The sequence below is a fragment of the Ambystoma mexicanum genome, chromosome 2q (genome assembly GCF_040938575.1).
Source record: "Ambystoma mexicanum isolate Mex_15411 chromosome 2q, UKY_AmexF1_1, whole genome shotgun sequence".
Classification (NCBI taxonomy): Eukaryota; Metazoa; Chordata; class Amphibia; order Caudata; family Ambystomatidae; genus Ambystoma; species Ambystoma mexicanum.
The window spans coordinates 105,126,322-105,146,660 of record NC_090924.1 but is presented as its reverse complement, the minus strand read 5'-3'; the positions used below and the strand labels follow the sequence as shown (position 1 = coordinate 105,146,660).

The 20,339-nt window shown below is 45.5% G+C and overlaps 1 protein-coding gene across 1 annotated transcript in view; it reads right to left on the bottom strand.

Annotated features, from left to right (window-relative positions):
- The window catches only part of AMDHD2 (amidohydrolase domain containing 2), a 296,791-nt gene that overhangs the window by 90,508 nt on the left and 185,944 nt on the right, over positions 1-20,339 (bottom strand). Inside the window, exons 5-7 of the mRNA XM_069646953.1 lie at positions 9,989-10,201; positions 2,769-2,857; positions 2,488-2,632 (exon numbers count right to left, since the gene is read on the bottom strand). Of these exons, the coding sequence (XP_069503054.1) occupies positions 2,488-2,632; positions 2,769-2,857; positions 9,989-10,201 (447 nt within the window). The remainder of the gene's footprint in view (positions 1-2,487; positions 2,633-2,768; positions 2,858-9,988; positions 10,202-20,339) is intronic.

The window sequence follows — 20,339 nt, the reverse complement described above, 5'->3', positions numbered from 1 at the left end:
GTAACCAGAGACCTCACGTTCCCCTAGACAGGCCTTCATTTTGTATGGGAGAGGCAAGAATGGCAGAACATCTACGCATACGCACAATGCTGACAGCCAGATCCCTTTTCTGGTGGCAGCAGTTGTTACATTAAGTGACCATCTCTTCAGAACTTTAGCAAAGGAAGCACTGGTAGCAATACTGTTCCCAGCACCAGTTTACATCTAGATTAGCCCGCCTAGGAAGAAACTGCTACGGTGTCCGTTTTAAGTAAGCATTGCCAAATAGTTCACAGGCAGTTGATCAAGGCACATGCTCCTAAAAAAAAAAAACTGCCCATCAGATTATGGAATCAACAACACTATAGCCCGGGTAAGCAGGACTGCCAAAGATTGGTGCAGAAATAATAAAATGTGTGCAAAAACATTTTGATTTTCCAAAGTCTGGGGGTAACTTTTGATCTTGAGCTCTTATCGACACACCTTTCGGTTTCACCTCATCCAGATTTATGATCTATTGCTAGAGCCATTCCTGGCATGATTATATCGACCCACCCCAAGAAGAGTAATCATGCAAAGCCTAGGAAAAAGATGGAGACACGAAGCTCACCACAAGAACGTGCCAGCAAGAGTCAACAATGAAGCATGTGTTAGGCAGAAGTCCATCTTTTGTGGTTCCTTTTGCTAATTCTATGCATGCCCCACCTCTCACCTAGAAAATGCATTTGGGAGCAGATTGGTGACAGCTATAAATTCTGGTTTTGGCAACACTATCCTGTAGCCATTTGACTTTATTTTATTAGGACTAAAATGGCCATATGTGGTAGCCATTTGGGTACTAAGGCATTTCAGAAACCCTACACGACCTTCATTGTGTGTTGTAGTCCTGTTTTGTTTGACTGGACCCGAACCAGAGTCTAGCCAGCCCCAATCCCAAACCGTATGTTTGAACCCGAGATTTGAGGGCTATTTCCAAACAACCGATTGCCTTGAGGTGTCACGCACCTTTACACTAACCCAGATCCCATTACTGTGTTTTCTGTGACCCCCATCCCGGCGTATTAGCTGAAGAATCTGTATCACTGGGGCGCTGGTTCATTGACGTAGTGACTCTTTGTATGATTGTATACAGATTTTACAAACAACTGGAGCAGTCTTGTTGCTTTATATTTGTTAGTGATTTATTAATACACTCAGCCGACATGTGTTTCGACCCACCATGGGTCTTTCTCAAGGCGTGTGTGGTGATCACAAAGCATATATCATGTTTGATGAGCTCTATCAATAGGCTCTTGTATAAATCTGTGAGCCAGTGGGCCACTACATCAAGATGGCCAGTCACAGCAATCAGCCCATCTTGATGCAGTGGCCCACTGGTCCACAGGTTTATAGTGTATTAATAAATCACCAACAAATATAAAGCGACAAGACTGCTCCAGTTCACTCTATCCCTCGCCAAGATAGAAGAGCACTGTCTTGTATGGACCCCCTCACCAGCAGCAGGTTATACTTACTTTCGTACGATCAGCGCAGTGATCTGCAAATTCTATTGCTCTAGCCGCCCTGTATATTTCTACTAACCTTTTAGTACTTGTGGCAATTGTATGCAATACTAACAAGTATATATTGGTTTTGTGTATCCTATTGGGTGCTGGTCTGTGACTAATTGTACCTTGACACCAGCCCTCTCCTCTCCAAAGAGCAAAGCCAGATTTCTCTACTGCATTTTAAGTTGAATAGGTTTTGGACTAACTTGGTAGACCCCCCACTACAAGGATTTGATTTGCAGTTTGTATAATATGGCAGCCCAGCCATGCATCTCAGCGCTGACTATGCTTGCTGGACTGGTCTTCTGAAAACCTTACCAAAAAGATGCTTATGAATTTAGCTAACAAACTGTGATCCTGTTCATGTTTAAGCTTGCCTGCTATCTTAATTTTCATGCAATTTAGCCACCCTTTGTGGATTATTGTCTTTACATGGCACAAACATTTTGTAAGCTATCCACCCATATGACTTAGGGCTCACTATTGCTGTGCCTTTTCTCTTCTGGCATTTTATCGGCTCCCCCCCCCCCCCCCCTTTTTTTCCTGCTTCTTCCCAAGTCTGCTAGTCCTCCTTCTTGGCTGCCTTTCGTTCCTTTCCATAGTTTATGAGCCCTTATCTCACACACACAGAGGTCCAGTGAACTCACACAGCTGCTGCAAAATGTCTCGGCAAACAACCTTCGAAAGGTGCACACAACTTAGTAATCACACTGTAGCACAATTTCTATTTCAAGTTCATCAGCATTTTAAGCCCAGTGTGGATTAGCTACACAACGAGGAATTTTAAACCCTTGATGCCAGCTGTACCCTCCCCCTTTTTGAAAATGATATCCTATTATCTGTGCCAGATGGCCCTTTTTCTGCATACAATTCATGCAACACTTGATCCGATGTGGTGCCTTATGTCCAGCAACTGCTTGAATGATGCACTAGGTTGTGAGAGTGAGGGCATTCCACGTACCTCTCGGGTGCGCACGGTGGGCGATTCTCAAGGCTGCAGGGTTGGTATGGATGCCATCTGCGATCATGCCATAAAACACTCTACGTCTCTTGGGGATTTTATCGCTCGTCAAAAGCCCCACAATCCCAGGGTCCCGATGGTGGAACTGCAAGAGGTTGGGGGGCAACAGGTGCATTAGAAAAGGCAGTGAAGAAAGAACACCGGAACCAATTGGTCACGTTTATGAATATTCTTACATTAGAATAATGAAGAGACAATGATGCCTCTAATTAAACACTCACAGGAAGCATGGCGTTAAAGAGGTGTGTGATGAAGGTCGCTCCATGCTGGACAGCTTCCTCCGCCTGAGACAGGTTTGCCACAGAGTGACCTGAGGGACATGAAGAGCACGAATGGGTGATACAAAACAGCACAGCACCAATAAGTTATAGTAAACACAAGGGAACAACTTCCTTTCCATTACAATTTGAAAATGAATTTGAGAAATTGATCTTCAAAATGAAACAGAAATTGTCTCTTTATGAAAGGATTTGGAGTAGGTTCAATGATCTCTTCTAAATGCTGCCCCCTTTACATATTTTTTTTTCTCGTTATATGCATACCTTTAGAATGTGTTGTTGTATGTATCAAATGCCATGTTTTAATATGTACATTTGTAAATTTTTACATGAGAAATGTGAGAAGTTGAATGTTGATTGTTAACTCACTTTAAATAAAAATAAAAAAGAAAAGAAAATGCACAACCCATCAAACAGCACAATGCGCAAAGATGCTCAAATGTTTAAAATGTATAATTATGAATGGCAAGTTAACACCATATTCAATTAACTGAATTCACAGAAAATAATGGTGGGGATAAGATGTGTCGGAGAAAGCGTGTATTTTGTCATGTCCACAGAGGCTCCCCATCGTGGTTTTTGTGGTTTCTCAATGTCCATGCAGGGCTTTGAAACAGCAGGGCATCTGTGATTGGTAGGAAGGGGTGCAGCAAGTTGGTAGAAAATGCGGGGGGTGATTTATTTGCTGAATGTAACAACCAACCACTTTTTCTTTTATCTAGTATGTTTCATAAGATCCATCATTTTTGTTAATTAATATACCGTGTATATCTTTATATCATTGTGTTTTCGAATGATTTGCAATAAAGAATTGGAGCAAAAAAAAAAAACAAATTTGAAAATGAAGAGTCCAAGCTTGTCTGTTCCCGCTATACTATAGAACTATAGATGCAGTTATCCCAAGGCCCCAGGACGTTAGCACTACCGCCCCACACTTCTGAAACACCTAGACAAAGAATACAGCAACCAACTTGCCCACTTTTTTTCCTCAGAGAAGTTTCCGTAGAGGTGCAGAATAAAATGTGCCCCTTATAACCGGTTCCACTCAGCTATGGTACTTAACAGAAAGAGCCTGGGCATCCTATCTATATCGCAGAACAAACACACAGCAAACTTTAATGTCCACACCAGCTTCGTTTTTGCCAGAAATATTGTATTACAAAGAAAATCTGAAAACCACCTTCATAGCACAGACATGCAAACAATCAGACAGTAGGCGCTAGATCCCAAACTGCCAATACCTGCCTCCGACTACAGTTTCTAATTCAAATATAATGGATTTAGGCTAACAGGTGCCCCTTTTCTGCCATACAGCATACCATATATACAGCCAAACGGGACACATTTTTTAATTCCACAGCAAACATAGTTCAACACCAAAAAAAAAAAAAAGACATTCCTTAAACATGCAATTATCATCAATAACACTTATTGCACATTGTACCGGCATGTGGTCCAGGTGGAACATGGCTCCACCGCCCGCAAGGTGCGGTGCATGATGTTGATGCCCTGTCCCCTCCCCACCATGCCCTACTCTGGAGGGGTTACTGCGAGGCAGCCCCTTTTCCACCAGACCAAGCTGCCCCATTTTCCACCAGACCCAGCTGCCCCAGTCCTGCCACGCCTTCTCCCCTGCCGGGAGCCACCGGTAGCTGTGCCCCATTCCAGCTCTGGAGTCCCCTGGAAGGGGATCTCAGTGTCCCCATGGTCCTCCCCCATATGCCACAGGGGTACGGACCCACCGGTCCGCAACACCCCCAGAACCCGCCAGTATCAATGTTCTTATTGTTGCCAAAATGTTATGTAGCAATAGTTCCGTTCCATACTGGGATAGATGAACCCCATCTTAGTGACAAGTCCCTGGGCCCCTCAGTAGGTCGTTTCTTACTATCCATAGATGCCCATGGCATGCAGCCATCCGGGCCAGTTCATTGTTCAATTTCTGTGCCGAAATGTTCAATGGACATAAACAAGGATAACAAATGTGTGATCAGGTTCTTTCTGCCCAATTTCAACAGATTGTTTCTGCCAATAAATGCAAAATCAGTAAAGCAGGACTTGGCAGCCCTCTCCTCATCCGACCATCCACCAATGAAGGTACTTCGTGAATTTGCAGCCCCCCACAGCCAATCGAGTGGATGTTGCATGCCTTTTTGTCAGCCAGCAGCCCCTGGCGCTCTTGCACTGCCCGTTCCATCCGTTTTATGCATGAGTGTCCAACGACCCACACCACTGGTTTCACCATATTCCTGTGCAAAGTCCTTCATTCGTCCAGTCGTCCGGCCAATGCAGGCTTCACCATTTGTTGCCCAGCACCAATCTATAGTGTATGCCAGTTTGTATCTCATTAGACATCCTACTATACAAATGAAAGTAATCCAGGTCAACCAATCTGCTGCACAAAGATATGCTACATACTGTGCAGATAACATAAATCATGGGCCCTGTGACGAATTGAGAGAATTTGTCCCTTCTCCCCAAGGGGAAGGCCCCCCCATCTCCTGTGAAGCTAGGGAGGCTAGGGGTAAGGGGGGCCTCACCGGGAGAGACTCCCTCTTTTGGGACAAGGACTCCCGTTAGGAAATCCCTGATGGGCCCCAAGTGATGGTCTATATGGACTTGTATAATAACTTGGAAGGTTATCCGTTTTATACAGATAATTTGACTCTATTTGGTCAACAACAAGAAGTTGAGGATGCCCCGTTATATGAGATACTTCAATGGACTGCGCAGAGGAGGCTGACAAGAGATGAGGGATCAAAAGAACCAAAGAGACAGGCCGGCAAGCCGAGAGCAAGCGGAAGGCCGAGAGAAGCACAGAAAGTCCCCTGTGTATAGCAGAACGAAGAAGGCGGGGGTGTTGCCAAACGTGAAGCCTGCAGAAGCCCGATCAGCCCCGACATGGTGAGAGAAACACTGGGAAGCAGGCATCTGAAACCGGAGGAGATTCCAAACTGGTGGAATAGAGAGGTCGGTGGTGGCATGGATACATAGCAGGCAAGGTGGGCAGCTCACACACGCAACTACGCTGATACCACCGGCAGGAGTAAGACATTCCCGACTTGAGTCACGACATCAGTGACATCAAACAAGAGAGAAGAGGACTCTGGAAGTAAGCTGCAGAGCTACAAGAAAGCTGAGAGAAATTTCAAAGGCCTGCAGGTACCAGAAATGTTCCCCCGGAAGACAGAAGGTAATCCGGGGAATGGGAATACCAGGAAGTCTGCAGAAACCCATAAATTAAACACAACTCATCCCAGTATTAACATGACAAGGACTGGAGGCAATTTGTTGAACCAGAACTGTGTGCACGAAGGAATGAGAAATAAGCAAAGCACAGAGTTGGAGAGAAATAAAAATGGAGTTTGTCACCACGGTAAAAGGGGAAAGTCACTACATATACCAAGGATAGGAAAGAGACTATACCAGAGAAAGACATTTTCAGAGAATACCAACCTGCGAGCGCAGGAAGAAAAGACTCATCCACGAAATAGCACTCTGGGAGTAGGAGAATGGTAAATGGAAGCAAAGCTGCCAAGACATCCTAAACGAATGCAATATAAAAGAGAGTCAGGAGAGAAAGAAAGAACCTGAACAAAGCTAAACTAATCCCTAAAGAAGAGACAAGGGAAACTATCAGTCACCTAAAAGAACAACAGAACTTGATCCAGCGTATAACGAAAGACCTCTGCACATAACTTATTGAGTGGACCATAATAATCAAGAGAATCCCTGTGACAAAACACAGCAACCAGGAGAAGGGAGCCATTCTACTGGCCATAGTTAGTTACACTAGTGGTAGGGTCAGATAGGTTAGATTTGGACAGTAGACAGAATTGCTTTTGGACATTCACTTGAATGGATGAGCACCTTAGTTAGAAAATAGTCGGGGAACACCCCATAGTTATAGAGAGAGATCTGCATTATTTTATGCTAAATAAACTAAATAGTCCAAATGTATATACAGCATCCGTGTCCTCCTCCTCATCCTCCACAGCCCATGCTGGTCTGTTGTTCCAATTTATGGTACTGAACATACACAGGCAATGTAGGGGTTCAGCTAGCCTGCTCCTAACAGCTTTGCTGGATCTTCAATGACATGCTATTATCCTAACATGGATAACCCCGGCCCTTGACAGCCTATTCCTAGGGTGCACAATATTGTGATGAATCCGATGGCGTCATCACTTCTTTCCTGGTGGCAACCTCTTCCCATGTGGCTAGGGGACAGCAGCCGCCACCTGATCCTGGGGCAGCTATATGAACAAGGATCATTTGGGGGTGGCTGGGGGGGTGGAGTCTGCACACAGGGTGGTGTCATAACATCATCGGATGAGGCATGGTATCCCACTCATTCTTTTGATGATGATACCCCCTCCATTCCCCATGCCTTAAGGGCTATTGTCATACCTGCCCTCATCCACCTAGGAAGGGTACTGAAAACCATTAGACAGGCTCTGCATACAAGTCATCAAGAACTGACTTCTATTTCCCTAAATGCGAAAGTACTGTGACAAAGAAGATGAGCCGAGTAATGAAGATCAAAGGAGGCCAAGAGCACAAGCTGCGCTCTAGTTGTTTCAGGAACATGCCTGATGCTGGGAGATTTAAACCGGCAAACCAGGTGAAAAGCAGACGCTAACTGGAGAACTCTAGTCCTCTCGGTATTGACCGAAGTACTGCAGTGCTGGTGCGAGATCTGTGGAGCCAACTGGCTCACTGAAGAGGCTAAGAGCTCATAGATGGGTATGGTACACTGCAAGGACCCCCTAAGCAGGAGAAATGCTCCAGAGTGTTTGCAGGTTCTGTGAGGCAGCCTCCACACTGCCCGAGCCTGGAGAGACGCCAGACAGATGAGCGAGAGCCGTGAGAGACACAGAAGCCACAGTGCAAAGACAGCAAAAGGGAGCGGAACGACGAAGAGCCGCCACAGGCTTACCGCAGGAGAGCTTGCATGTGCCATCGAGAGCGGGCAAGTCCACGCAAGGGAAGTGGGACAAAGGGGCGTATTGGCAACCCTGCCAAAAGCAAATAACAGTGAATGCAGTACATAAGAAAGAACAAGCAAGTGAATGTCACTTAAAGAGACAGAACTAAGTAAAAATAAGATACTGTAAAGTTTGTAGATGTACAAAGTGCATATATAAGGAAAGCCCTGACAGGATAGTATACCAGGTAGATTCAAGACACAAGAACATGCCTCTGAGAAAAGCCCTGGCAGGAGAACATATCAATCAGAAGGTTAAAGTTGCGAGAGAAGCCCTGGCCAGAGAATATATTAGGCAGAAGGTCACAAGAAAAAGGTCCTGGCAAGAGAATATACCAGGCATATTTAAGTCACAAGAGAAAAAACCCTGGCAAAAGCATATACCAGGCAGATTCAAGACACAAGAGAAAAGCCACGGAAGGAGAGTATACCAGGCCAGTGCAAGTGTGCTCACATAAGAATCCTGGCGGTAGAGTATACCAGGCAGTTGCTGTGTTCATATAAGAAAGCCCTGGTAGGGAAGCACACAAGGCAAGGACAAGTTGAACAGTGTATGTAAAATACATCACCTATAGAGGTCCTGAGAAGGATACATTAGAGCTAATAAAAGGCTGTGTTAAAACATATGGAAAAGGAGTGAAAACCCAACAGGAGAGTGCAACAGGTATCCTGCCAAGATACAGACTAACAGCCAAGTTGTTTTGTGTACCAGTTGTGCTGTTGATCAAGAGAAACCAAAGGAACTAATAATATTCTTGGAAGTATAAAAGAGTGAAGAGAAACCAGGGGGAGGGAACCACCCTCTGCAACAAGGAACTATAACCTTCTGAAAATCTTGTGTTGGAGGTACACATTTCCTTTTTGAACATTTGCACACTACTCCAGGCCAAAGCCATTTTCCCCTTTCACCTTAGAGTTGATCTTTAGAATGTGAGGGCCAGAACAGTACTTTGGACCCAGGACGCTTTGCTTTGGACATTCTGACATCCGACAGACCCTTAATGTTGTTTGAGGTAGGGAACCACCCCTTAGTGTAGGGACAGAGAGGCATTTTCAAATCCCCTTTTATTTTGTCAATAAAGGTTTATGGCCAAAACCCTAAGCCTCCGTGTCTGTCTTTCATTCTTGGTCCCTCACAATATTGGCAGTCTAGGGCTTCGGTCTACTTGTTGCTCTAAGGAATGGTATTTTACATGAACGGACAACCATACCCCAAGTCACTTGTTCATCACAGCCACATCAACTCACAGACACACATAATTCAGGTCAAAAGCTATTGTCTATCCCCATAATGTCCAGATACATGGACACTAGTGCCATCTTACCTGCTAAGGAGCCATTGACACTACTGTATAGACATAGGCAATGAAGGCTCCAAGAAATGTACTTCCTCCCATGCACAGTATCAACAAGAGACCGGAATCCATGGCTTAAAAACAGCATTTCTGCTCCAAGGCTTGCCAGTGTACAAGCACAAAGAAGGCAGCCCTACAAGCCTTTTCATCCCATAACATGTTTCGGTATGGACAGAGCTAGCTAATCCAAAACCTAAGTCAGTCTGTTTACGTATAGCATAGCATGGTCAGCTCAATTACCTGTAGAACCCGTTATTATTTTCAATAATAAAGGCCTGCTGTCCCAATGTATAAATGCTTTGCCTGACCATTAAATGAAATGTCCATCTATAACCACTGAATATGTAGAATCGTGTGCATGCGTTTACAATCAATGTGCACTAATACTGACATGTTTTCCAACTATATTTAATGGTCGTACCGGAAAATTTAATTTCAGAGTCAACCAAAGCATTTGTACATTATGACAGTTCTACATTGTTACAAAGACTTTCTTCTGAAAGCCTTCAGTTTGGCCGTCTAGTTTTGATCAACCTAAATTCAACCTTTTCTTTTTATGGTCTCCCCCTCACCCCACTCCAAGTCCTCCCTCCCCACCCTCAGCCCCACATACATATAAATACACATGCATATGCGTTTTTGGTCGACCAAACTGCAGACTTTCAAATGAGAGTATGTGTAACAGGATATCCAAACACACACACTAAAGTATTCATGCTTTGCTCTCAAATGATGGTGACATAGATGCCACATAGACAAACACACACACATACATACAGCCGTCTCTTTCAGGTATTTGGGGTTGGGGGCGGAAACCTCACCTAGCGAAACACAGATCCCCCGCATGGCTAGTTCAGCAATCACCTCGCTGCTCCTCTGCATTTCAGGCGCCAATGTAACAATGCTCACACCCTCCAAGGTACCGTAGGTAGCCATCAGGTCCTGGAAGCCCCCAGACTCGAAGGAGCGCAGGCACTGCGCAGGGTGGGCCCCCTTCTTTTCACAGCTGATGAAAGGTCCCTCCAGGTGGACTCCTACAAGGAGAGAGGTGCAGAGACACAGATGTTAAGCATTTCAGAAGTGACAAAAAAGCCTGAACAACTGTGCTATGTTCACCAGCGTCAAGAGTGCCACAAAACCACTTTCTCAACATACTCAACCATAGCAGAATAGGAGAAAAAGAAGGCTCCATTTAAGAGATTGCTAAAATTGATTGCTTTCTCCTGCACACTTATTTGACTTGCTGGGCTCTTCAATTCAACATGGCATGTAGTATTGACCTCTGTAGGGACGGTTTTCTGGCTACCCATCCCCACATTGAATGAAAAATGCACAAAGAGTATGACCATGAGATTTCCATGCTAAAAAGAAAACAGTATTAACGTGAAGTTGAGAGTAGTGATAAAGGTATTTACTAGAAAATATGAGTAATTGGGAAAATAAGTGAGGGGAGTTCTATTTATATATTGTGGGTTACTGTCATGTCATCAGTGTGCCAAGATATGCACTGTTTGTTGAAGGGGGTTGCTGATTCCTAATTAGTTGATCAAAAGGCAATATATTTATTTTTATTTATTAGGTATTTATAATGCACCTATACAGCAAATGGTGTTTGAAGGAGCGACAAGACAAAAGGGGAGCTGTGAGGGGCCGGGATGAAAAATAACAAAAACGGTCCTACTAGGCCTTATGTCATTCGGATCGTGCACGCAATAACAAGTTTCATGTTGAAGGCATTAAAAATGTGATGGAGGCCAGTTGGAGATATTGATATGGGAATGGCAGAATGAGGATTAGATAAGACAGAAACATATTGTCTTACGCTGAAATGCTTTAGGTTAGATTGTTACCCGTAAAATTGTTAGTTACTTCTAAATATTATTTCTTGAGCTGTATCTGTGGAGTCGCTAAGGGGCTGACCTGTATGCCTTGGGAAGTTGCTTAGGCAGGCAGCAAAACGGCATGAGGCAGTTATACAAAGTTGAAAGGTTTGTAGAGGTTAATTAGATTCTATGTGACATTCTCGAATATTAAAGGCAGCCCACAATTTTTTTTTAAAATTTCAGCCGATTTGGTGCGGCCTTTAATATTTGAAGTATATCAATATTCATCCCCAACCCCCCGAAAACCAATCCCCTGCCCACCCTCACCCTTCAAATGTAGGGGTTTCAACCCGAGTCGGACTACTCCTCTGCCCCTCACCGCCATAACCCTTCCTACACCCCCCAGAGAGACACTCGCAAAACACACACACAAGCAGAAAAATACACACTTAAAAAAAACAAACACATTATTAGTATTTTCTTCAACAAAAAGCACACTTGTGTGCCAACATTCGGCACTAAACGTATGAAAAAGAGAAAAAATCCAAAACAAATATACAGCACAATAAGATAAGAATAGCACAGACAAACGAGGTACTATCAGTCTTAGTCACAGCTCGAGTATTACAACCCCAGCTTTCATTTCCCATCTTATAACCTCTTCTTACTTATTGCTATCGGTTTCTGGGCTTCCCCTTGTTGGGGATAGGCTTTCCCGTGGTGTTTGAGACTGAGCAACCAGATAGTGACTATAGGTCTCTGGGCCTGGCCTGGGCATGTAGTGATCTGCCATATTCCATCTCAATGTCATTACAATATAAGACGTCTGAACGCCACTGGTCAAGACTTGAAGACTGAGTCCCTCCCCACACCATCGCCACCTGTCTTTTTGCCAAAACTAGAAGCAACCCGATTAGCTTCCTCATACCTCTGGGGATACGTTTAGTATAGCCTAGCAATGCCATCATCGGGTTCGGGTCCAGCCTTTCACGCATAATTTCACTTAGTGTCTCAACGACCCCTCCCCAAAAAGAGGATCGTAGGACATCCCCATGCTAAGTGTAGAATACGGCTGCTGTGCTGCCACATCTTACACAGTTCTCTGAGACCTCTGGGTAAAATTTGCGTAATGAGGAGTGCGTATGATGAAATTGATACAAGTATTTAAAGTGAATCAGTTTAAATCTAGCATCGAGTGCCACCATCAGTCTCCTCGCAGCAGTAGCCCCATGTCCCATCTGGAATCTTACATCCCAATGTAATTTCCTATTTGTCTCGGGAGGGGGGCTACAGGTTTTCAATTTGGTTGTGAGACACATTTTGTACATAAAAGAAACCACTTTGCTACTATTACCACTCTGGAGCATTTTATCAAGTATTGGAGCCACTTCAGGTTCCCTGTGGAAAGTCGAGAATATCTGCCTTATGGAATTTCTCAGTCTAAAGTACAAAAACACAACTAGGATGTGAGTTCTCCTCCGTCCTTCATCTCTGCAAGTGTTATAAACTGCCCATTCCGGAAGAGATCACAAAAGCAAGTCACCTTCACTGGCTTCATAAATGTGATATGGCTCTTTTCACTGGTTAGCGGGATTCCCGTTATGTACATAACCGCCAGGACTGGAGAGTACATAACCTTGCCTTTAGATTTGTGCTCAATTTGGGCCCATGCTTTATAGGTCAGTTCTACCATATTCTTTACTTGAGAGTTACTATCGGGTGGTGTCAGAATAACTGAACTTAAGAGGAATGGTGATGCCAGTGCTCGCTCCACTTTTATAGGTCTCCGGTCTACCTGATCACCAAACCAATAAAGGAGAAACCCTGCCTGGGCTACATCACAATATAGTTCAAAATCGGGCAGTGCCAAGCCTCCCTCATTTATTGGCATAACCAGCTTTTCCCACGAGATCCTGACCTGCATCCCCACCCAGATGAACTGTAGGACCATGGACCTCAGATCCCAAAACAATTCCCTTGGTATCACCAACGGGGCATTGAGGAACACATATAAAAAACGGGGTAACATCACCATTTAGACCAAGGAGATTCTCCCGTAAAGATTTAGGGGAAGATCCTTCCACCTTTCCAACGCTGCATTAGCCTGTTCCAATACTCTCTGGTAGTTATGTATATATAAAACATTCAGGGCTCGGGCAACTTCTATCCCCAAATACCAAGTGTGGTCTCCATAACACTGAAACCCCCCATTTATCCACGTAGCATTCAACACTATCTGTGAGCGGGAAAAGGACCGATTTAGTAGGATTCATTCTAAGCCCGGAGAAGTCTCCAAATTCTAGTAAGTCCTGCATAATCGGGTCAGGATTACATTTAGGGTTAGTGACAAAGAGCCCCATGTCATCCGCGTAAAGAGAAACCACCACTCTATGCGTACAGAGTTGAACCCCCTATGTCTGCCTCCTCATCTAGTTTAAGCAGCACCACTACCACTGCTTCCCTTAGGGCATTTGGTAGCCGGTCATCTTTCAAACTGATGATACATCTGCAGTAAATAAGGTGCTAATTTCCAAGCATAATATTTGGAAAAGTCAGTGTGTATCCATCCAGCCCTGGAGATTTTCCTGATGGGAGAGATTTAATTGCCAACAGCACCTCTTCCAACTACACAGAACGGCCCAGCCTGTCCCTTTCTCCGTCCATGCACCAGTACAGGACCACTCAATCGAGATATCCCTGTATCTAAACCGATAATCGGGAAGAATATAGTTGTCCATAGAACCTGCTAAATTACTGGACTATCTTTGAGTCTGCACATTTCTCCACACCTTGTGCGTCTGATTGATAAAACCAGATTCTTGAAACCTTCTGGTCTTGCATCCCATGCCAGTAATCTGCCTGAGCGCTGCCCTCTCCATATAGTCACACCGCCGTTTTCCCCAGGAGAAACTTCACCTCTCTATGTGCCAGTTCATTAAATAAGTTTAACTGTTTATTGATCTCCGCCTGTTCTAGCTGTGTGAGTGTAGCTGTCTTCGACTGTAATTCACATATACAGGCCTCGGTATCCGTGACTTTGCTACGAATTTGCTTTACCGCCCCAGCTTCCTTTGAAATGCATTCCCCTCCAATTACACATTTGAAACACTCCCACAATATCACAGGTGATCCACTGACCCAACATTGACTTCAAAGCAAGTGTCGATAGCTTTGGTAAATCCTTCTTGGAAGACTCCATCAGACCGCCCCTAACCTTTAAATACCCACGGGGCACTCCCTCTTCCCCGCCCCGGTAGTTCGATGGCTAACAACACTGGGGCATTATCTGACAGTGTGCGTGCCATTATAGATACCTCAGAGACCCCACCGACCAATGTGTGAGAGACCAGGAAGTAGTCCAACCGGGATGCCAAGATATGGACAGAGGAATAGAAGGTGTATTCCCTTCCCCCTGAATTCCTAGCTCGCCATACAACGTTGACCTCCCAAGCCTAGCACATAACCTGCAATTTACGTGTAGCCTTAGATATTGGACGGTGTGTCTCTACGGTGCAGTCCTGGTCAGGGTCCATAACCGTGTTGAAATCTCCACCCCATATTATTTACCCCGATGGCAGCCCTCTCAATTGGTGGTCAATCCACTCCAGAGTCTCAGTCAGATCTAGGTTCTGGCCGTAATAATTGACCAATGTGTACAGTCGGCCCTTTATGGTTTCCTGTACAACCAGACCCCTCTCCTGTTCATCTCTGGCCACTTTAATCAAACAGAACCCAACAGAGGGGTGTAGAAGAATGCACACCACACTGGAGTAGGAGGAGTCAGATGAAAAATAGCAATGACATCCCCAGTTCCGCCCAAATTTTGATTCCCCGCCCACAGTCCACATGGTGTCTCTGCATATACAATAATGCCTTGCAGCACTTTGACTGGCAGTTCAGGCCCCTCACATTCCATGTGATACTCCTAAGTGACCCGGCCATGTAGTGCTCGTATTAACCTCTTTCCCAGGAAATGTACTTCTAGCATGTTTCGAATAACTGTGATCCGACGTTTCCCATGAAAATAAACCATCCCTTTATTCCACTGTGCTTCCCTAACATTAACCCCATCACAATCCCCCTCATCACACCCACCAGCCACTCCAACCTGCCAGTTTCCTCCCTCCCCCCCTCACCAACAAACCAAACTTGAGCTCTCGCATTGGGGGCTCGCCAGGCCAGTCCTCTGGGCAATCTTAAAAACTGGAATGCGCCCATCTGGAGTTGAAAACCCCTCGAGTTTCACCCGCTCCTATCAGACCCCTCTTTTTGGTGGGTTATGGGGCTAGATTATTCAGACATTGTTCCCTCTGTCTCGTGGTGCCCTAGGTAGGGTATCAAGGAAAGCATTTGCCTCATCTGGGGTGTGAAAGAATTGTGGCCTTTCATCATGTTCCACTCCGAGTTTCGCTGGAAAAAGCATGGCATATTTTATGTCCCGCTCTTTAAGTCTCCTTTTGACATCAATAAACTTTTTACTGGAGGCCTGCACTTTATCCGAAAAGTCAGGAAATAACCTGATCTGTGTATTCGGAAATGACAGAGAGCCCTTGTGCTCTGTCCCGATAGTTCAGAAGTCTGGCGATTAGAGGATGGGTCGGCGCTCCCGGTATAGGTCTCATCCCACTGGAACGTGATGGGCCCTCTACACTATGAATACTGCAGAAAACTCATCTCCCAGGACTTCCTACAACAGGCCTTCTACAATAGCCTCCATGTTTCGTTGGTCTGCTGTCTCAGGTACTCGGACAATGCGCAGATTAGTACGCCTGGAACGAGACTCTAATTCGTCCTGCTTATCTGCTCGTTCTTTTAGTACTTTCTTTTTTTGATTGTGACCAAGTGGCAGTTTTTGATTCATCCTCGACCGTGGATACACGACCTTCTACCTTGTCCAAGCGCTCACTGCGCCTGTCCAGACGTACTTGCATATGGTCTACCTTGCACGTTAAGGTATCCATCTTGCCGGCCAATGATTGGCTACTTGCTTGAACATGGCCCAGCATTACTTTGATGTCGCTGAGTGCTCCTCCCGGGTCTAACAGAGGACTGTGAGGCTTCCGTCATAGAGCAGCTTCCAAGCAGTGGGATTTTGGCTGGGGTGTCAAAGTGTAGTTTGGATTGCTGCTTACCTGATTTTTGTGACTTGGACATCTTATTGAATACAGCTCCTGGTCTCGTTGAAGTGTTATGTAGGGATCCAAGCCTCGGGCAAGGACTCACCACGGTCCCAGAATGGTGCGTCATCCTGTGTATCACACCCAGTATACCTATATGTCTCAGGGGGTGGGCACGTCTATCTCTCAACGCCACCTCACCTTGATGGAGGACCAGGCGAAAGGGCGGTAGAGTTACTGCCCCAGTCAAATGCTTCAGACACCGACCAGCAATGTCTGCCTCAGGTCTCTGGGTAGTTATCAGGCAGCTTGCCCAGCCCAGCAGGAGAGACCCTGCCTGTCTCTCTGTGTTGTAATATGCTGGAGCTCCCTCAGCCTTTCGCCACCTCCTCCAAGTCAGTGTCTCTACTTTCCTCCCACTGTGTCTTTTGGCGTGGAGCCTCCAGTCGTTCCTCTCAATCCAAGTCTCCCCTCACTGGGCCAGCGCAGCCCATCAGACTTGCACAGGAAAAGTTCCTCACAAGGCCGGGGATCGGGTCACAGGCTGGGGAGCAGCGCAGGAGCCACTCCCCTCCTCCCTGCGACACCACCACACCACTTGGCAGTCTGCCACTGTCTATAGCCGGCCGCCCCTCTCCTGTGCTCTCTGTTCTGTATCTGTTAGGAAGTGCCAGGGAGTGCCGAGCGTTCCCCCGGGCAGCCTTACCTCCTGTTTAAGTTACTGATAGAACCCGCTTTCCGTTCATGCTCGCTTCTCGCTCCACAGCTGTTCCTGCGCCAGTGTGTCTTAAACCGACACAGCCGTCTCCCTCTCTGCAGAGAACCCTGTCTGGTTGCTGTCCTCACCCAATGTCACTAATCCCGGGGTTACATGCCTCGTTCAGCGCCCGGGTACTTCTCGCTGTGTTCACCAGGCAGGAAGTCCCAACAGGGAGCACCGGCTTCAAGCTGCTCCGAAAACTTCCTTGATTAAGCGGTCCCTGGAGCACTTCTGTCCCTCAGCGGTATATCATTCCATACACAACACCTTCCCACGTAGCCAGGTTGTTCGAAAGAGCGATTACTGTTCAGACAAGGCAGGATGAATGCCGGATTGTATAATATTGCCCAGAAGCTCACGGCCTCGCGACCATTTTGACTGGGCTCTCTAGCACCCCCCGATCCCCAGAAAAATGCACACTTACTCGCCCACCTGCCCACTCCCTTCCATGCAACAAGCACTCCTACACAAACACATACCTTCTCCCCATCCCCATCCCCTCCACACTACAAACATTACCCCCACAACATACAGATACACAAAATCACAACTTGAGTATTTCCCTGACCAACCCAGTCGCGCCAGTCAGCCCTTGAGCGCGGTAGGGGTGTGACAGTTATATTTACAACGGCCACTCTGAGCGGTCTTTCTAAATCAGTCTTTTTAATTTGAGAACATTAAAAAGACTTTCACTTAATACCGGTTAATTCTGCATATACATGTAAGAGGAAAATGAGGGATGGGAAATAGGGAAAAGGGTTTAGGGTTCCTACTAAACCTCATTACTAGGACACAACGACAAGACGTTCAGCTGGTAATCGCAGAGTGAATTATATATGAACCGATTGTGTATTTTTAAAAAGGCAGACATTACATGTGTCAAACGTCAACTACAAAGTATATGGCACAGAATACCAGGGGTCTACCATGATGCATAAAAACAAGTGTTTGTTCGGATTTTGTACTTTAGAGATTCCTTTTTTCAAAATAACTATTCACGTGTTGAAGATCATGCAATGGTAAAAAGGCAAAGGAAACGTTGGTTGGGAGGGTTAGCATAATTTTCATATTTAAGAGTCGTGTTGATCTGGACTGCTAAAGAAGTCCCACTACTAGCTGGAAGTAGAATAGGATTGTATGATTAATAGGTAACCTAAATGCAATGTGCTGTCTATTGAACTGGGATATGCTGCAAATGAAAAGTGAGCCCCCTTTTTTCCCAGTCCATGGACATGTGTGACTGTAGAGATGGGGGGGTTTTCTTTGTAGTGTCAATTTCAACCACGTTTCGGGAACAGATGGTCTCCTTTCCATTCCAGTCTGCAGGCTCCTAGTTCACTCAGTAGAATTATGGATGACATTGGGTTCATTTATTTATCAGGTGAGCAGCAAGGGCCCCTCTGTGAATTGTGGTGAAGTCTCAATTCTTAGACTAGAGGATGGGACTAGGGGTGCAATGGGGGTGAGGAGCTCCTGCCCCCTGGGTTATGCAGGCTCCAAAGGAGGTACATCGAGAATCCTCTAGGCTCGCCAGTGCATCCCAAGGCTTCTTTGGCGGTCTCGCTCAGCCACCCAAAGAAAGACCCTTCCGTTAGACTGATACCGCTTGCGCTATGCTCAATGTATTCAAACCTGGAATGAATTGTCACTATGCCCATACGTTTTTGTTGCTCGGTCTCCTAAACAATAAGAACTCAATCCTAAAATGACAACATTTGCGGTTTAGGCTCTGGTAAATAGTAACCAGCAAACAACAAAGTTTAGGAGATCTAACCCAAGAAGACCACACACCCATTCCCAAGATTTGGCCCGCAGGGCACAGCATGCTAACATACAAGACAGGTTTCAGCAGAGATGCTCAAAGGCAATAGCAGAGAACACATGTCAGTGCAGACTCGGAAAGATGGAATTTAGGAGAGCCTGTTTCAGCATACCTGCCAAATTACCAATGAACTTCAGGACTCTCGGTTACTGAGAGTGATGCTAAAATAAATCCAAGATGGCAGCTCAAATGGAAATAACAGTTGTCCACGAAGCTGCCCATTAATTCAGTACAGCTGGGGAACTTCCAGTCCCTAGGCAAGTGAGCCAATCAATATGCTCACTCTGAGTGCCTTCCCAGCTGAAATTTGAAGCCATGCGTGCATGCTCACAAGAGTGTAAAAAAAGATAAGAAGCCGAGAGAGGTGAGAAAGTCAGGAGTTGGGGGGATAAGGTAGCAGATAGTGTGTTTCTGAGTGACGAGGAGAAGAGAAGGCAGTGGTGGAGTAGAGGAAGTTGGAGCAAGTGAGAGAAGGCGAAGAAGCAGAATAGAGGAGGGAAGATCAGACAGAGGAAAAGGAATGTAGGTCACTGAGGCAACAAGGAGAAGTCAGGAGCAAGAGGAAAAGCCAGAAAGTGGAGGGGAAGCTGAGACATCCAAGAAGAAAGGAATCCAAGAGGAAAAGGAGTAGCGTATAGGAGTATGAGGGATGAATACCGAAGATGAGAGGAGGTAGAAAAAAGAATTAGAAAGGAGGAGGAGTGGGAAGGCAGAGGAGAGACAACCAGGTCAGGGGAATATCGGATGGGAGGAGGTGGACAAGGATACTGGAAAGCAAGAGCAGGAGGTAGAAAATAAAGTGGAACAAGCAGGGAGAGAGAGAAGCTAGGGTAACAAGCAGAGAGAAAAGATGAGAAGGAGAAAGATGGGAGGAGCAGAATAGAGCATTGCGGACCATCATGTAGAAAAGCAGGTGTCACAGTGTAGGAAGGAGGAAGTGAAAGGGAAGGAGATGGCAATGAGGAGGTGACCAGAGGGTTAGGCATGCAAAGAAAGGGCTTGCCAACAGTGGAGACCCCAGGAAGACTTGTAGCTTGGTAGTAGAGCTGCAGCTAATGGAGTCTTCAACAGTCTGACAAATGGTTACACCTAATAACCACAGCCCACGTTTTGACAACCCAAGTCACCAGAGGTGTTGGGGTCAGTATTTCAAGAAGGTGAAGTGCAACATCCAAACATACACTATGAAAGATGAGCAAGTATCTACGAATGCTAAGAAAGAAGTGCGGGGCACTAAAAATCCTAATGACTGAGTGACTCTTTACTTCCTGCAGAGAAGGCAGATACTTCCTGCAGAGAAGGCAGAGTCTAAGGGTCAGAGGGATGTACTGAGGGTCACGGTCCTATAGAAAGCCTGATTTTATTTTGTTCTGCTGAATTTCTGTACCTTGACCTCAGTTGTCCGTAAACCTTAGCTTTCTGTTGTTTAACAAACATACTTGAAATCTCTAACCATGCAAGTAATCTGTTGATAACATGTCCGAAGTTTTATTCTACTCTTAAATTTGTGGTTTACACATGAAATGGATATATGGCCGATTCAAAATGAACCATAAAAATACTGTACAGTGGTTCAATGTTTGGGTCATACTCCGTCATTCCCTTTTACAATCCACATTTGAATGGGAGCAATGTCCCATTCGAACACAG